The sequence below is a fragment of the Coregonus clupeaformis genome, chromosome 29, assembly GCF_020615455.1.
Source record: "Coregonus clupeaformis isolate EN_2021a chromosome 29, ASM2061545v1, whole genome shotgun sequence".
Classification (NCBI taxonomy): Eukaryota; Metazoa; Chordata; class Actinopteri; order Salmoniformes; family Salmonidae; genus Coregonus; species Coregonus clupeaformis.
This window is the reverse complement of record NC_059220.1, coordinates 31,997,501-32,014,317: the sequence shown is the minus strand read 5'-3', so window position 1 is coordinate 32,014,317 and position 16,817 is coordinate 31,997,501. Positions and strand designations below refer to the sequence as shown.

The window sequence follows — 16,817 nt, the reverse complement described above, 5'->3', positions numbered from 1 at the left end:
TCTGGTGAGCTCCTGCCCAAGTCAAGCACTGCTTCTTATCCCTTGAGCAAATAGCCTACAGCTGTCTGTCCCGAGCTCACTGGCATGGGAAACTGAGGGCCCAGAATATTTTATACAATGTTGCAAGTCCGCTAGTGCAAGCTTCGGGCCGGACCCAAGTTAATAGTTAATACAAAGTTTCAAGTTCGTTGCAGACAGGCCATGTGTAGCCAATGTGATTTATAGGATATTTATTTTTACCTGCAGGATGCAATGTTTTTATTTGTTGGCTTTATGCTATTTTTACATAGTTGGCTATGGCAATAGAAGCAATGTTTTATGTTTGTATCATTTCATTTAAATTTGGATATAATTTTAATTAACCACATGACAATGATTTTGAGATACGAAGACGTTATTATAAATTAAATGAAACTGTTTCATGAAAATGTGCATATGAAAACCATAACTGGCACGCAGATCGGTAGAAATGGTAAGATAAATTGTTATTCCACGTGAGAAAGTTTGCAGACTCCTCGTGTAGCTTATTACCGGCAACTTCAGGAGAATAATGGCAGAATCTGCGAAAGCCAGCAGGAGCGGGAGGAGAATGGTTGGGTCAGGTTAAGGTTTTTGTTATCTAGATCTCTGGCGCCCTCTTGAGGCATCAAAACATAAGTTGCAACATAAGACCATGACGGACCCTCCACCTCCAAATCGATCCCGCTCCAGAGTACAGGCCTCGGTGTAACGCTCATTCCTTCGACGATAAATGCGAATCCGACCATCACCCCTGGTGAGACAAAACCGTCAGTGAAGAGCACTTTTTGCCAGTCCTGTCTGGTCCAGCTACGGTGGGTTTGTGCCCATAGGCGACGTTGTTGCCAGTGACGTTGCTGCCTTACAACAGGCCTACAAGCCCTCAGTCCAGCCTCTCTCAGCCTATTGCGGACAGTCTGAGCACCGATGGAGGGATTGTGCGTTCCTGGTGTAACTCGGGCAGTTGTTGTTGCCATCCTGTACCTGTCCTACAGGTGTGATGTTCAGATGTACCGATCCTGTGCAGTTGTTGTTACACGTGGCCTGCCACTGCGAGGACGATCAATTGTCCGTCCTGTCTCCCTGTAGCGCTGTCTTAGGCATCTCACAGTACGGACATTGCAATTTATTGCCCTGGCCACATCTGCAGTCCTCATGCCTCCTTGCAGCATGCCTAAGGCACGTTCACGCAGATGAGAAGGAACTGGGCATCTTTCTTTTGGTGTTTTTCAGAGTCAGTAGAAAGGCCTATTTAGTGTCCTAAGTTTTCATAACTGTGACCTTAATTGCCTACCATCTGTAAGCTGTTAGTGTCTTAACGACCGTTCCACAGGTGCATGTTCATTAATTGTTTATGGTTCATTGAACAAGCATGGGAAACAGTGTTTAAACTCTTTACAATAAAGATCTGTGAAGTTATTTTGATTTTTACTAATTATCTTTGAAAGACAGGGTCCTGAAAAAGGGACGTTTCTTTTTTTGCTGAGTTTAGTTGATTTCATTAAAACACATATGGAAAAAATACAAGTTAAAAAATGATCAGCAATCGATTGGTTGAAAGAACAGATGACTTTCGGTTGACCAAGATTTTTTTATGTCGGGGACAGACCTAGTCCAAACACACCAACACAGTTGTGAAGAGGGCACAACAATGGGCCCTCAGATCCTCCAAAATGTTATACAGCTTTATCACTGAAAACATCTTGACTGTCTGCATCACCGCTTGGCATGGCAACTGCTCGGCATCCGACCGCAAGGCGCTACAGAAGGTAGTGCGTACGGCCCAGTACAAACTCCCTGCCATCCAGGACCTCTATATAATATGCCATTTAGCAGACGCTTTTATCCAAAGTTACTTACAGTCATGCGTGCATACATTTTTGTGTATGGGTGGTCCCGGGGATCGAACCCACTACCTTGGCGTTACAAGCGCCGTGCTCTACCAGCTGAGCTACAGAGGACCACTATATCAGGCGGTGTCAGAGGAAGGCTCTTAAAATTGTCAAAGACTCCAGCCACCCAAGTAATAGACTGTTCTCTCTGCTACCGCACGGCAAGCGGTAACGGAGTGCCATGTCTGGGACCAAAAGGTTCCTGAACAGCTTCTACCCCCAGGACATAAGACTGCTGAACAGTTAATTAAATGGCTACCCAGACTATTTACATTGACCCCCTTCATTATATATATATTTTTTCTTTGCACTGACTCTTGCACTTGCTCTATGCACACTCACTAGACTCTACCCACAAACTCATACATACTACACTGAAACTCCAATACACACACACACACACACACACTTTCACACACACACTGTTGCTACTCTGTTTATTATCTATCCTGATTGCCTAGTACATACTGTATTACCTCAATTACTTCAACTATACCTCGTATCCCTAAACATTGACTCGGTACTTTATTATTTAGCAAATATGTTTCTTACTTTTTAACTCTGCATTGTTGGGAATTGGCTCGTAAGAAGCATTTCACGGTAAAGTCTACACCTACTGTATTCGGCGCATGTGACCAGTGTCTGCTGGAAAGCAGACAACCAGGTTTTCCTTTAGGATTTTGCCTGTGCTTAGCTCTAATATGTTTCTTTTTATTCTAAATAACTCCCTAGTCCTTGCCGATGACAAGCATACCCATAACATGATGCAGCCACCACAATGATTGAAAATAAGGCTTTATATTAAGGACAAAAAGTTCATTTCTTTGCCACATTTTTTGCAGTATTATTTTAGTGCCTTATTGCAAACAGGATGCATGTTTTGTAATATTTTTATTCTGTACAGGCTTCCTTCTTTTCACTCTGTCATTTACTATAGTATTGTGGAGTAACTACAATGTTGTTGATACATCCTCAGTTTTCTCCTATCACAACCATTAATAAACTCTATAACTGTTTTAAAGTCACCATTGGTCTCGTGGTGAAATCCCTGAGCTGTTTCCTTCCTCTCCAGCAACTGAGTTAGGAAGGACGCCTGTATCTTTGTAGTGACTGTGTGTATTGATACACCATCCAAAGCGCAATTGATAACTTCTCCACGGTATATTCGGCTCCACGGTGTCTTAATGTAACCGTAATTACCTTACGACCTCAGTGCAGCTCAGTGTAAACAAGCATAACAGTAGGGTCAGTATCGGGGCCTCCCGAGTGGCGCAGCGGTCTATGGCACTTGCATCGCAGTGCTAGAGGCGTCACTACAGATCCGGGTTCGATCCTGGGCTGTGTCGCAGCCGGCCGCAACCGGGAGACCCATGAGGCACAATTGGCCCAGCGTCGTCCGGGTTAAAGGAGGGTTTGGCCGGCTGGGATGTCATTGTCCCATCGCGCTCTAGCGACTCCTTGTGGTGGCCGGGCGCACGCACGCTGACTTCGGTCGCCAGCTGTACAGTGTTTTCTCCGACACATTGGTGCTTCCGGGTTAAGCGAGCAGTGTGTCAAGAAGCAGTACGGGGTCGTGTTTTGGAGGATGCATGGCTCTCGACCTTCGCCTCTCCCGAGTCCGCGCGGAGTTGCAGCGATGGGACAAGACTGTAACTATCAATTGGATATCACAAAATTGTTCTATACTGAACAAAAATATAAATGCAAGTTACAGTTCATATAAGGAAATCAGTCAATTGAAATAAATTCATTAGGCCCTAATCTACAGATTTCACATGACTGGGCAGGGGCGCAGCCATGGGTGGGCCTGGGAGGGCATAGGCCCACCCACTTGAGAGCCAGGCCCACCAACTGGGGCGCCAGGCCCAGCCAATCAGAATGAGTTTTTCCCCACAAAAATGACTTTATTACAGACAGAAATACTCCCCAGTTTCATCAGCTGTCCGGGTGGCTGATCTCAGACAATCCCGCAGGTGAAGAAGCCGGGTGTGGAGGTCCTGGGCTCGTGTGGTTACATGTGGTCTGCGGTTGTGAGTTCGGTTGGACGTACTGCCAAATTCTCTAAAACAACGTTGGAGGCGGTTTACGTTAGAGATATTAACATTCAATTCTCTGGCAACAGCTCTGGTGGACATTCCTGCAGTCAGCATGCCAATTGCACACTCCCTCAAAACTTGAGACATCTGTGACATTGTGTTGTGTGACAAAACTGCACATTTTAGAGTGGCCTTTTATTGTCCCCAGCATAAGGTGCACCTGTGTAATGATCATGCTGTTTAATCAGCTTCTTGATATGCCACAACTGTCAGGTGGATGGATTATCTTGGCAAAGGAGACATGCTCACTAACATGGATGTAAACACATTTGTGCACATAATTGGAGAGAAATACGCTTTTTGTTCGTATGGAAAAGTTCTGAGATCTTTTATTTCAGCTCATGAAACATGGGACCAACACTTCACATGTTGCATTTATATTTTTGTTCAGTATACATTGCCAATTCTTTGGATATATCCATTATAATGATCCTGATAAATGAATTTGCCTGGCTCAGAGAAGCTGTCAGTCTCGTCACATTCATATGCAGGGCAGATTTATGAATGCCTGGCTGGGCTGCGGGACAGTGGATGCGCATTGATACTTGAAATATAATTATGCCATTATGGCATTTTGCGGGAATTATCGTGAATAACTCCCTGCTATCAACCAATCAGCATCCAGGATTCAAACAACTCGTTTTATAATTGACTTTATACCATGGCATGGCATTGTTGAATTCTCGTTTCTGATTGGCTTGTATGGCATTGTAGAGCGTGAATTATTTCCTTATAATGCAAGGTATAATTCAATGGCTAAGAAATGCATTCTTACATGTTCTATGCATGAGCTGCTTTTGAAAGCAAAAGTTGAATTGAAAACATTATTGGCATTGTTGAATTCGATTTTCATAATAGCAAGCTGATGGTTTGGTTAGCTAAGCTGTGAGCTAAACTAGCAAGTCTGTTTCTTTGGTTATCTAGTAAACTTGCTAGCTACTTCAGTGGATGTTGAACACATTTCTACCAGCAAATGAACACATTCTCCCAGAAATATGCTAAATTATAAACCAGGTGGTTCGAGCCCTGAATGCTGATTGGCTGAAAGCCGTGGTATATGAGACCGTGTACCACGGGTTTGAACAAAAATATATTTTCAGTGTTCTAATTACGTTGGTAACCAGTTTATAATAGTAATAAGGCACCTTGGGAGTTTGTGGTATATGGCCAATATACCACGGCTAATGGCTGTATCCAGGCACTCCGTGTTGCATCATACATAAGAACAGCCCTTAGCCGTGGTATATTGGCCCTATACCACACCCCCTCGTGCTATATTGCTTAATTATAGCCCTGGTATATGTAGGATAATCAACTCGGGGCTAGTGCGTCGTGGAACCTTCCACGTCATGCATTATTTTCCAGAAAATGCATAGCCCCTTGTTGATTATCTCTTGTATAATAGTGAGTAGCTAGAGCAGGAGCTAGTCAAGTGAGAAATAATATTCATAAATATAAGTTTAGTGTGTGACATGCATGTGTGTCTCTACAATGGGGTGGTCTGGTCTCTGAGCTCTAACCCATTAGATCAGCAGAGCTGTCATCGTGTGAGCTGAAGCATGTAGAGCCCAGCTGACAAGACAGAGACAGAGACAGAGCGAGAGAAGGAAAGAGAGAGAGGGAGAAAGAGAGAATAAGAAAGACAGAATGAGAGACGGCGTGAGAGACTGTGGCCCTCTCTCCCTCTGGTGTCTGCTGCCCCTAGAGGCATACCCTGGCCTCCACACCTCCCTGTTCTCGCAGTCTCTCACTCTTTCATGGCTGTCTACCACTGCAACGCTATGCCACGTTCACACCCCAACCACACTACCATCACAAGAGACAGCCTAACTTCTCAGATCAGACAGTGGATAGGAATGAATTTGCCTCAGCAGCAGCAGAGATATAGTTGGTAGAATGGGGGCATATGATCTGCACTTCTCCACTCTGCTTCTCTTTGACTGGGGCTGCTCCATTAGATTGGATGTCATGGTAATTACATTTCTCTTTTGAACTGCACACTGACATATCGAGTATCACAGCCTTGTTTTCAATGCCTCTCTCCCTGTCTCTCTCTTCAAAACTACAGTACATCCAGAGCTGATTCAGATTGTCACCAAGGCCAAAGGCATTCATCTAATGAACTCAGAAATGTAATTACATTAGTTTTTCTCTCTCTCGTCCAAATAGTCGTGTTCCTTTAGATTTTTTATTGCCTCGTGGCAACTGTTGGCAGAAGGAGTGTGAGGGAAATGTGACATGTTACTTTAGCATAATTGCTAGTGTGAAGTTGTTGGGAGCATGGTGTCTGGCCTTGTATGTTGTGTGTGTGTGTGTCATATCTAGGCCATGGACAGGGGATGACATGGCTGGCTAACAGGGTTCTTACTGTCTTGCCTAGATGGTTACCTTAAATAACATCCTTTCAGGTCAAGACAAAATGCAGTTGCTATACCTTATGGGGCTATACCTTAGTTTTTCCTGAACACATGACTTCACCAAGAAACACTCTGGCTCCTAGTTGTGAGAGAGAGACTAGTGACATAAAGACAGGAACTAAAGACTGAAAAAAGGAGAGAGAAAGAGAGAAAGAGGCAGACAGACGGAGAGAAAGAAAATTAGAAAATAAGAAAGGGACTAGATGCAAGGGGAGTGCGGGAGCCTCACTTTTGTTGTAGCAGGTCGACAGCACGGCTTTATCTGCAGGACTGGCGCTGATGTGCCATATCTCCCCTGCCTGGTGCAGCAGGACGCTCTTACTAATGATGTTATTCTCATCATCAAAGTCAATGATGTGGATCTGTGGGAAGGAGTGAGGAAGAGAGGAGGAGAGAGAAAGAGAGGTGGGGAGGAGAGAGTGAGGGAGAGAGAGCGAGAGAGAGAGAAACAGAAAGAGAGAGAGAGAGAGAGAGCAGTGAGGACGAGGTTGGAGTGAGAACAAAGACAGAGGAGCTCCTCTTCCCCGTCATCTCTCACCAGTCACCCTAAACCTCAACAGTTCAAAGCACCCTTCACTTCTCACAGAAAAAAGGTTCACTTTAATATGACAGTAAATGCAATCGTAAATGCAGACATCACTTCAGATTTCTTAAACTTCACACACCCGCTGTGTTTTTTTTTATTGATTTCCCCTTTCGAAGCAGCAATTAAACACCCCTTCAGAACTTGGGTTAGATTCATAGGAGTTACAGAGAGTGTCACATGTCTAAGAAAGGTCCGATAGACGAAAATCGATCAAATCTAGTTCACACACTTCACAGCATATGATAACTACATGTGAAACATGAAAGCAGGGAGGGGTCACTATCTGTGAAATCAGTAAAACATGACTGCAGTAGTGATGGTCATGTGGCATCCTTTTGCGCCAAGGTAGGCCTTTTAGTACGACAGGCTACAAGGACAGTTTAAAGCATTGAAACTCAGATATGGGGGATATTGGACAATGGTTGAGAGGTGTTGTGGAGCCAAAGCTTCCTGTTTAATTGATTCCAGATTGTTTAACAGCCATGAAGTTACACCATATATACAAAAGTATGTGGACACCCCTTTAAATTAGTGGATTCGGCTATTTCAGCCGCACCCAATTGCTGACAGGTGTATAAACTTGAGCACACCACCATGCAATCTCCATAGACAAACATTGGCAGTAGATTGGCTTTACTGAAGAGCTCAGTGACTTTCAACGTGGCACCGTCATAGGATGCCACCTTTCCAACAAGTCAGTTCGTCAAATTTCTGCCCTGCTAGAGCTGCGACTGTAAGTGCTGTTATTGTGAAGTGGAAACATCTAGAAGCAACAACGGCTCAGCCGCGAAGTGGTAGACCACACAAGCTCACAGAATGGGACCGCCGAGTGCTGAAGCGCGTAAAAATCTTCTGTCCTCGGTTGCAACACTCACTACCGAGTTCCAAACTGCCTCTGGAAGCAACTCGTCTGGAGCATCATGAAATGGGTTTCCATGGCCGAGCAGCCGCACACAAGCCTAAGATCTCCATGCGCAAAGCCAAGCGTCGGATTGAGTGGTGTAAAGCTCGCTGCCATTGGACCCTGGAGCAGTGGGAACGCATTCTCTGGAGTGATGAATCACGCTTTGACGAATCTGAGTTTGGCGGATGCCAGGAGAACGCTACCGGCCCAAATGCATAGTGCCAACTGTAAAGTTTGGTGGAAGAAGAAAAATGGTCTGGGGCTGTTCTTCATGGTTTGGGCTAGGCAACTTAGTTCCAGTGAAGGGAAATCTTAACGCTACAGCATACAATGACATTCTAGACAATTCTGTACTTCCAACTTTGTGGCAACAGTTTGGGGAAGGCCCTTTCCTGTTTCAGCATGACAATGCCCCCGTGCACAAAGCGAGGTCCATACAGAAATGGCTTGTCGAGATCGGTGTGGAAGAACTTGATTGGCCTGCACAGAGCCCTGACCTCAACCCCATCGAACACCTTTAGGATGAATTGGAACGGCGACTGCGAGCCAGGCCTAATCGCCCAACATCAGTGCCCGACCTCACTAATGCTCGTGGCTGAATGGAAGCAAGTCCCTGCAGCAATGTTCCAACATCTAGTGGAAAGCCTTCCCAGAAGAGTGGAGGCTGTTATAGCAGCAAAGGGGGGACCAACTCCATATTAATGCCCATGATTTTGGAATGAGATGTTCAACTTTGGCCTAATCTATGCAAACAAGCAGTGTGCATGAAGTTGCGACTTCTCTTGATTTGACTTAGGCTTATTTGAATTTACCATTATGGAAATCTTTGATTTATAGACTTTGATTTACGGATGTCGGATCTTAACTTGATCACTCTTTTGATGCGGAGAATTTTGCTGCTGCATCAGGAATTTCAAATGAGCCTTGTGAGTCCCTGAAAAAGAGCAGTTCTCTTTCTCTCCATGCGGTGGCAGTCGAGTCATTGGGATCAGGGTTTGCTATCAAAATAATTATCTCGCTCAAACACTAGGCCTAGGTCTTATTACCGCAACATTCAAATGTATCTGAAATGCAGCCATACACATCAACAACTGTCATTTTATACAGCTTAACAACACAAGATAGATATTGGTCTCCACTGGGCAATGACATAGAAGTGTCTAGTGTATGGTAAGGTCAAAATTACATTCAATCGTGGCCTGGGGTAGTCTAGCGGTTCGGGCTGCTGCCTTCACTGCAGCCGAGCACATACAGTATAAGCCTACCGTGTCAGCAATGGTTGCAATTGAGATCAGCTTTGCGGGTGAATTTAGCACGTATTGATGGTTTAACTAGTCATCAGCTGGCGATAATATAGTGCCATCGATGGTTTCAATAGGCCCCTTGTTATTTGATAATATTCCAATAGGCTACATTCTGTAGGCTACCTGTTAGCCTATCCAATGTCACATAATGAAAGGTGTGGAAGCCGATAATAGGCTACTGTGTATCCCTGGCTGTTTATCAGCTGATTTGGGCCATCAGTTGATTGGCAGATGTGGGCCTACTGTAGAACGATAACATTTCCTTCAGTGTGGATGTCGTTCACGTTTTATAGATAGGCTATGTATAATTTGTCAATATATACTAAAAAATATAAACGCAACATGTAAAGTGTTGGTCCCATGTTTCATGAGCTGAAATAAAAGATTTTCCATATGCACAAAAAGCTTATTTTTCGCACAAATTTGTTTATACCCGTTAGTGAGAATGTATCTTTTGCCAAGATAATCCATCCACCTGACAGGTGTGGCATATCAAGAAGCTGATTAAACAGCATAATCACTACCTTGTGCTGGGGACAATAAAAGGCCACTCTAAAATGTGCCTTTTCACATAACACAATGCCACACGTCTCAAGTTTTGAGTGGTGTGTAATTGGCATGCTGACCGCAGGAATGTCCACCAGAGCTGTTGCCAGAGAATGTAATGTTAATTTCTCTACCATAAGCTGCTTCCAACCTCGTTTTAGAGAATTTGCAGTACGTCCAACCAGCCTCACAACCACAGACCACGTGTACATGTATGGCGTTGTGTGGGCGAGCAGTTTGCTGATGTCAACGTTGTGAACAGAGTGCCCCATGGTGGCGGGGGGTTATGGTATGGGCAGGCATAAGCTACGGACAACGAAGACAATGGCATTTTATTGATGGCAATTTGAATGCACAGAGATACCGTGACGAGATCCTGAGGCCCATTGTTGTGCCATTCATCCGCCGCCATCACCTCATGGTTCAGCATGATAATGCACGGCCCCATGTCGCAAGGATTTGTACACAATTCCTGTAAGCTGAAAATGTCCCAGTTCTTCCATGGCCTGCATACTCACCAGACATGTCATCCATTGAGCATGTTTGTGATGCTCTGGATCGACGTCTATGACAGCACGTTCCAGTTCCCACCAATATCCAGCAATTTAGCACAGCCATTGAAGAAGAGTGGGACAACATTCCACAGGCCACAGTCAACAGCCTGATCAACTCTATGCGAAGAAGAAGTGTCGCTCTGCATGAGGCAAATGGTGGTCACAACAGATGCTGACTGGTTTTCTGATCCACGCCCCTATTTAAAAACAACAGATGCATATCTGTATTCCCAGTCATGTGAAATCCATAGATTAGGGCCTAATTCATTTCAATTGACTGATATCCTTATATGAACTGTAACCCTGTGAAATCTTTGAAATTGTTGCATGTTGCGTTTATATTTTTGTTTAGCATAGTTCTGGTCTTCGGTGTGGATTGAAAGCCTTTATCGTGTGTCTTAAAAATTTCATTTCGTAAAGCTGTTAAGATGTTTATGCATTTGAGCCCATCCAAATACAATTTATATTGAGCTGATACACTTTTCTTTGAGGTGTAAATTATCAGACTATTCGTTTTACTTCTTGAAAATATTTAAATAAATGCAATTAACTTCTGGACCTAATTTAGGCTCAGGCTGGTCACTATATCGCCCAGCAATGGGCGCGAACTCATGAGGCTCGTAGCCGGAGTGTGCTGCTTAGACCACTGCGCTACGGCAGTTCACAATAATCTAGCAAGCACTAAGAATACTGATGATACATAGGCACGTTGCTTTTTATATATGTTTTAAGCCTTCCCCAAACCATAGTCCTAACCTTAACCACTCTGAATTATTGCCTAAACTGTTAACCTTTGAGTTGTTTCTGTTTTAACCCTGTAACCACTCAGAATTAATTCAGAAATAGACGTTCATCCATGAGTCAAAGGGCAGTTGGCCGGATTCAAACTCATGCCAACTCTGGCATATGGCCTATGTGTGCCGGGGTCAGTGCTGTAACCACTGGACCACACAGTCACTGAGGAAACCAATAATGTATTCTGCCTATTGCTTGCCTTCAACATATAATGAAACATTATTATTTTTTATGAAAAAATGTCATCTTCCACCTACAAATACAGTGCCTTCAGAAAGTTTTAATTCCCCTTGACTTATTCCACATTTTGTTGTGTTACAGCCTGAATTCAAAATGCATTAAATATTTAATTTTTTTACCCATCTACAGACAACACCCCATAATGACAAAGTGAAAACATGTTTTTTGAAATGTTTGCACATTTATGGAAAATGAAATACAGACATCTCTCATTTACATGAGTAATCACACCCCTAAATCAATACTTTGAAGAAGCACCTTTGTCTGCAAATATTTGCCCATTATTCTTTCAAAAATTCTTCAAGCTCTGTCAAGTTGATTGTTGATCATTGCCAGACAGCCATTTTCAAATATTGCCATAGATTTCCAAGCTTATTTAAGACTAAACTGTAACTAGGCCACTCAGGAACATTCAATGTCGTCTTGGTAAGAAACTCCAGTGTTGATTTGGCCTTGTGTTATGAGTTATTGTCCTGCTGAAAGGTGAATTCGTCTCCCAGTGTCTGTTGGAAAGGTTTTCCTCTAGGATTTTGCCTGTGCTTATAGCTGTAGTCCGTTTATTTTTATCAATAAAAGAAAACTCCCTAGTCCTTGCCGATGATAATATGAAGAGTGTTACTCCTTGACGTGTTGTGTTGGATTTTCCCCAAACACAACACTTTGCATTAAGGACAAAAAGTCCCCTTCTTTGCAACATTTTTTGCAGTATTTCTTAAGTGCCTTGTTGCAAACAGGATGTATGTTTTGGAATATTTGTATTCTGTACAGGCTTCCTTCTTTTCACTCTGTCAATTAGGTTAGTATTGTGGAGTAACTACAATGTTGTTGATCCATCCTCAGTTCTCATATCACAGCTACTAAACTCTGTAACTGTTTTAAAGTCACCATTGGCCTCATTGTGAAATCGCTGAGCAGTTTCCTTCCTCTCCAAAACAATTTTTACACATCTACCAATCGGTGACCTTCTTTTCGAGGCATTGAAAAACCTCCCTGGTAATTGTACAGATAATTGTATGTGTGGGGTACAGAGATGGGGTAGTCATTAAATAAATAATGTTAACCACTTTTATTGAACGCAGAATGAGTCCATGCAACTTATTATGTGATTTGTTAAGCACATTTTTAACACCTGAACTTATTTAGACATTTCAGCTTTACATTTTGTATTAATTTATAAAATGTTGTATAAACAAAATTCCATTTTGACATTATGGGGTAATGTGTGTAGATCAGTAACGCAAAATCTCAATTTAATCCATTTTTAATTCAGGCTGTAACACAACAAAATGTGGAAAAGGTAAACGGGTGTGAATACTTTCTGAAGGTACTCGATGTCCAATTATTATAATCCACATAAGAATTCACATGAGACGAGCTGTAGCCTGCACGTAGCCTACATAAGTTACAATGTAGGTACGGCGTGCATTGTATACAAACACCGCTTCCAGCTGCCCCCTGGCGGCGATTACATTTTTTTTCTTCCTCCTGCTGCAGGATTATTTTCCTAATGCGACGAAAGAGGTCAAATTAAGATCTGACATCTGTAGGTTGTAAAGCAGTGACAATCATCAGGTTTGATGTGGTTATTAACACACATCATTCTAATAAGGCTGAGTCTCACTGCACCGTGGGAACCATTAATCTGGTTGCACCAGACAATAACTCCAGGCACTCCTCTCCCCTGTTCACTTTTACAGGCTGGGAGGAGAAGAGCAGAGCATTGGAACAGCAGCATACAGCATCCTTCAGCCGCCTCAAAGTCACATAGGCTGCCATTAACCTTGGGCTGGACCCCATTGAGGCAAAATTATTACGCAAAGTTATAATTTTATGGAGGGGAGCCATACAAATAAATTCCGGTGCTGGTGGGACAGGGTAATTGAAAGGAGGGCCGGTAATAGGGTCCCTGAATGAACCCAGGTCTGGAGGAGAAGTCCCATGGGTGATTTATTCTGTGTTATACCCCAGCTGGAGCCCATGGAGTGACTCATCCCTCCATCCGTCTCTCAGCCCACTTCCTTCCTAGCCGGTTTGAACTATGAGGGATGAAAAGGAGCTGGTCGACGGCCTCCACTTTTGGGCCTCTTAGTTAAAGCTCTTTAGTGGTGCAGATGACAGTAAGTGGGGCAGGGGAGTAAGGAGCTGGCAGAGGTGGTACGACAAATAGGCTTTATCTTGTTAGTACCCTTTAATGCCACACACACTGGAGGAGCCCCAACAATGTGCCATTCATATTGCCCTGCCCTCTTAGGGCTGGAGTGGCACTTGAGGTGAGAGGAAGGGAGGGGGTAAATTAGATATCTGAGCCCCACATTAGAGACAATTAAAGGATAAAAAGCCAGGAGGCTTAGTGACATGTCCAGAGCTAAGAGCCTCTGAAGCCAGAGTCAATCAGGTTGGGTCTCTATGTGACCAATTCTTGAGAGTGGGACTGAAGTTATCTTCAAGGAAGCGTCCACTTTCTGGAACCTCCAATAATTGTACGTGAAATAGCATTGCAATAATGATTGGCTGAAATTATTGCTGTCTTTGTTATGATTGTAATGCACTCAGAAATGCTGGTACAAAACACACCCCAAATGTTTTTTACAATTCTCAACATCACCTGTCAGTGCTTGGTGCAGACATCACAGCAGTACAATCATTATGAGTATTTGCCTCTCAAAGACATGGTGTGGGTGAGTCAACCATAAGCGCCTTCTGTCTGTCCAACCACAGGGATATGTTCAGAATGGGCTCCAGCTACATCTTTTAACAGCCAATCCCAGAATCGAAAAAAAGCATTGGCAATTTTTCTCACCAAAGGATGCCAAAAACATTTCAACACAGACATCAGTCTCTCCTCTCTCCCTCTCTGAAATCACTAATTATCTCGTCCTCATTTATGGCCAACTGTTTCTGTCGGTTGTCTATCTGCACGATGACCTAGAAAAGACACCACACACACACACTAAATTGGAGTCAGCCCAATACCCAGTGCCAGGCGCCAAGGCTAAGCCTGTCCTCATAGCAATACCTGGTCCACACAGGCCTATACGGCTAGCATGATCCTCCCTTCCTTCCATGTTTGCTAGGGCTACAACTCTCAAAGCCACACAGCTGCTGAACAAGGCTTGAGGTAACCAACTTTACTGAAGGTACTGTACCACTAAACAGGGTTGGGTAGGTTACTTTCTAAATGTAATACGTTACAGTTACCTGTCCAAAATTGTAATCAGTAATGAAACTTTTGGATTACCGAAACTCAGTAACGTAATCGGATTACTTTCATATACTTTTTGATTACTTTCCCCTTAAGAGGCATTACAAGAGGACAAAAAGCCATTTGGTGTATCATCATAGTCATCACTGACTTATGATGAGACTCGCTCGGGCAACTTAAACTTGCACCTTTTTCAATGCTGAATTGAGTGACATTGAGAAAACCGAAAGGTGTCAATGTATTTTTTCCTGCAAACGTCCTGTTGCAGGTAACATCTTTATAATCAGATGACATGTAATCAGTTACTCCCCAATCCTGAATAAGCTAAAAAAGCAGAACGGGGCATGGATGGTCATGGCACAGGTAATGAGATGTTGCATTACAACCCAGTCTTGCGGAAACCCAGAAGGAACTAGTTGTGAGGTATCAGTGAGTCCCAAGCCCTGCATCAACACGTGGGCCAATCCTGGGTGGAATCACTGAGGTACAGTATATAATTAGGGTGGAAGTGGAATACCCCATTGGGAATACTAGAGGCCTTGAGGTGCTGGGACGGGCAGCCACAGGACTAGATCAGAGAAAGGATCAAGTCCACTCTGGATTTTTCCATAGAAAATACATAGGGAGAAAGACAGCATTTTTTACAATTTTAGATTGCATTCCAAACTAGGCCCCACATTTGGAGAACATACACATTCTTTTTTTACAATACCCTTCGTAGATGCTCTTTGAATGTAGAATCAACATTAGGGCCAATGTTCCCTCTAAACTGTGCAGAGAAGCACGAGATTGAACTACACTCAACTTTCTAGAGTTTTCCCCTTTAGTTAACACTATCAACGTTTCGCTCTACTGTGGGAATTGTGTTTGAATCAACGCAATATTAGCCACTTTCAATGTAACACCGAAAGAAAACGAACTATGCAAGACTTAGTATGCAAAACTGACTGTGCAAGATATTTTCTTGTAGGCAGAGCGCTTTGGAGTAGGATTGAATTGCATTGACAGGCACGACTCAGGCCCGTACTCTACACAGACCGGTACGCCATAACCAATCAGAGCTGCAGTAGGCCTATATGCAAATAGCCATTGTCATATATGGATCTGTGCCATTCACTTTGAACTGAACTGTGTGTACAGCACGAGCAGTCGTGAGTAGATGTGCTTGTTTTGAGATCAAAGCGAGAGCTGAATGTAGCCACCTGTGCACATTTGTTCATATTCTTTGTGCACATTTGTTCATATTCTTTGCTAGTTAGTGAGTTATTAGCCCAGTTATAGCTAATTTCTAGACAACAATGGGGGAGTGGTTGCTTCCTACATGAGCACAAAATGTGTGCATTTCTAGCCATCTTTGAAAAGCGAGTCAGGTAAAGAGCTTATTTTATGTCTTAAAGGGGCAGTGTTGTATTTTGAGACAGTCTTGAATATGCTAAGCAGCCAATAGGCAGAGGGTAACATAATGTGACTGATTCTCTGATAATGGTATGGGAATAATAATGCATTTTATTTTGTAAAGTGGTTTCTTGCATCAAACAACACAACATTTTCAGTCACCTCCTTGTCTGAAGGATGAGTGGATAAACAGGTTAATGTCAAGCCCTGCATGTTTTTTTCCCAGTTTGGACCGAATCTGAACCAATCATAGACGTCTATGTTCCACAAGTTTGGAGAGCACAGTACAGTAGAACAGAGTAGAGTACATTAAAGAAAAAAAAGTTGAGCAGAGTACAGTTCAGTACAGTACAGTACAGTAAAGCACAGTAGAGTACAGTACAGTAGAGTACAGTACAGATAAAAAGTTGAGTAGAGTGTACACTACCAGTCAAAAGTTAGGACACACCTACTCATTCAAGGCTTTTTCTTTATTTTTTACATTGTAGAATAATAGTGAAGACAACAAAACTATGAAATAACACATTTGGAATCATGTAGTAACCAAAAAAGTGTTAAACAAATCAAAATATATCTTTACTTATTTGAACTGTTCTTGCCATAATATGGACTATCTTCTGTATACCACCCCCCTACCTTGTCACAACACAACTGATTGGCTCAAACGCATTAAGAAGGAAATAAATTCCACAAATTAACTTTTAAGAAGGCTCACCTGTTAATTGAAATGCATTCCAGGTGACTACCTCATGATGCTGGTTGAGAGAATGCCAAGAGTGTGCAAAGCTGTCATCAAGGCAAAGGGTGGCTATTTGAAGAATCTCAAATATGAAATATATTTTGATTTGTTTAACACTTTTTTGGTTAC

The 16,817-nt window shown here is 43.0% G+C and overlaps 1 protein-coding gene across 2 annotated transcripts in view; it reads right to left on the bottom strand.

The window, feature by feature from the left end:
• Positions 1-16,817, bottom strand: part of eipr1 (EARP complex and GARP complex interacting protein 1) — a 68,648-nt gene that overhangs the window by 50,387 nt on the left and 1,444 nt on the right. Inside the window, exon 3 of one of the 2 annotated variants that reach the window (XM_041855391.2) lies at positions 6,653-6,785. In XM_041855391.2, the coding sequence (XP_041711325.1) occupies positions 6,653-6,785 (133 nt within the window). Of the gene's footprint in view, positions 1-6,652; positions 6,786-16,817 lie in introns of those variants that run through there. The other variant, XM_041855392.2, reaches the window with a different exon arrangement.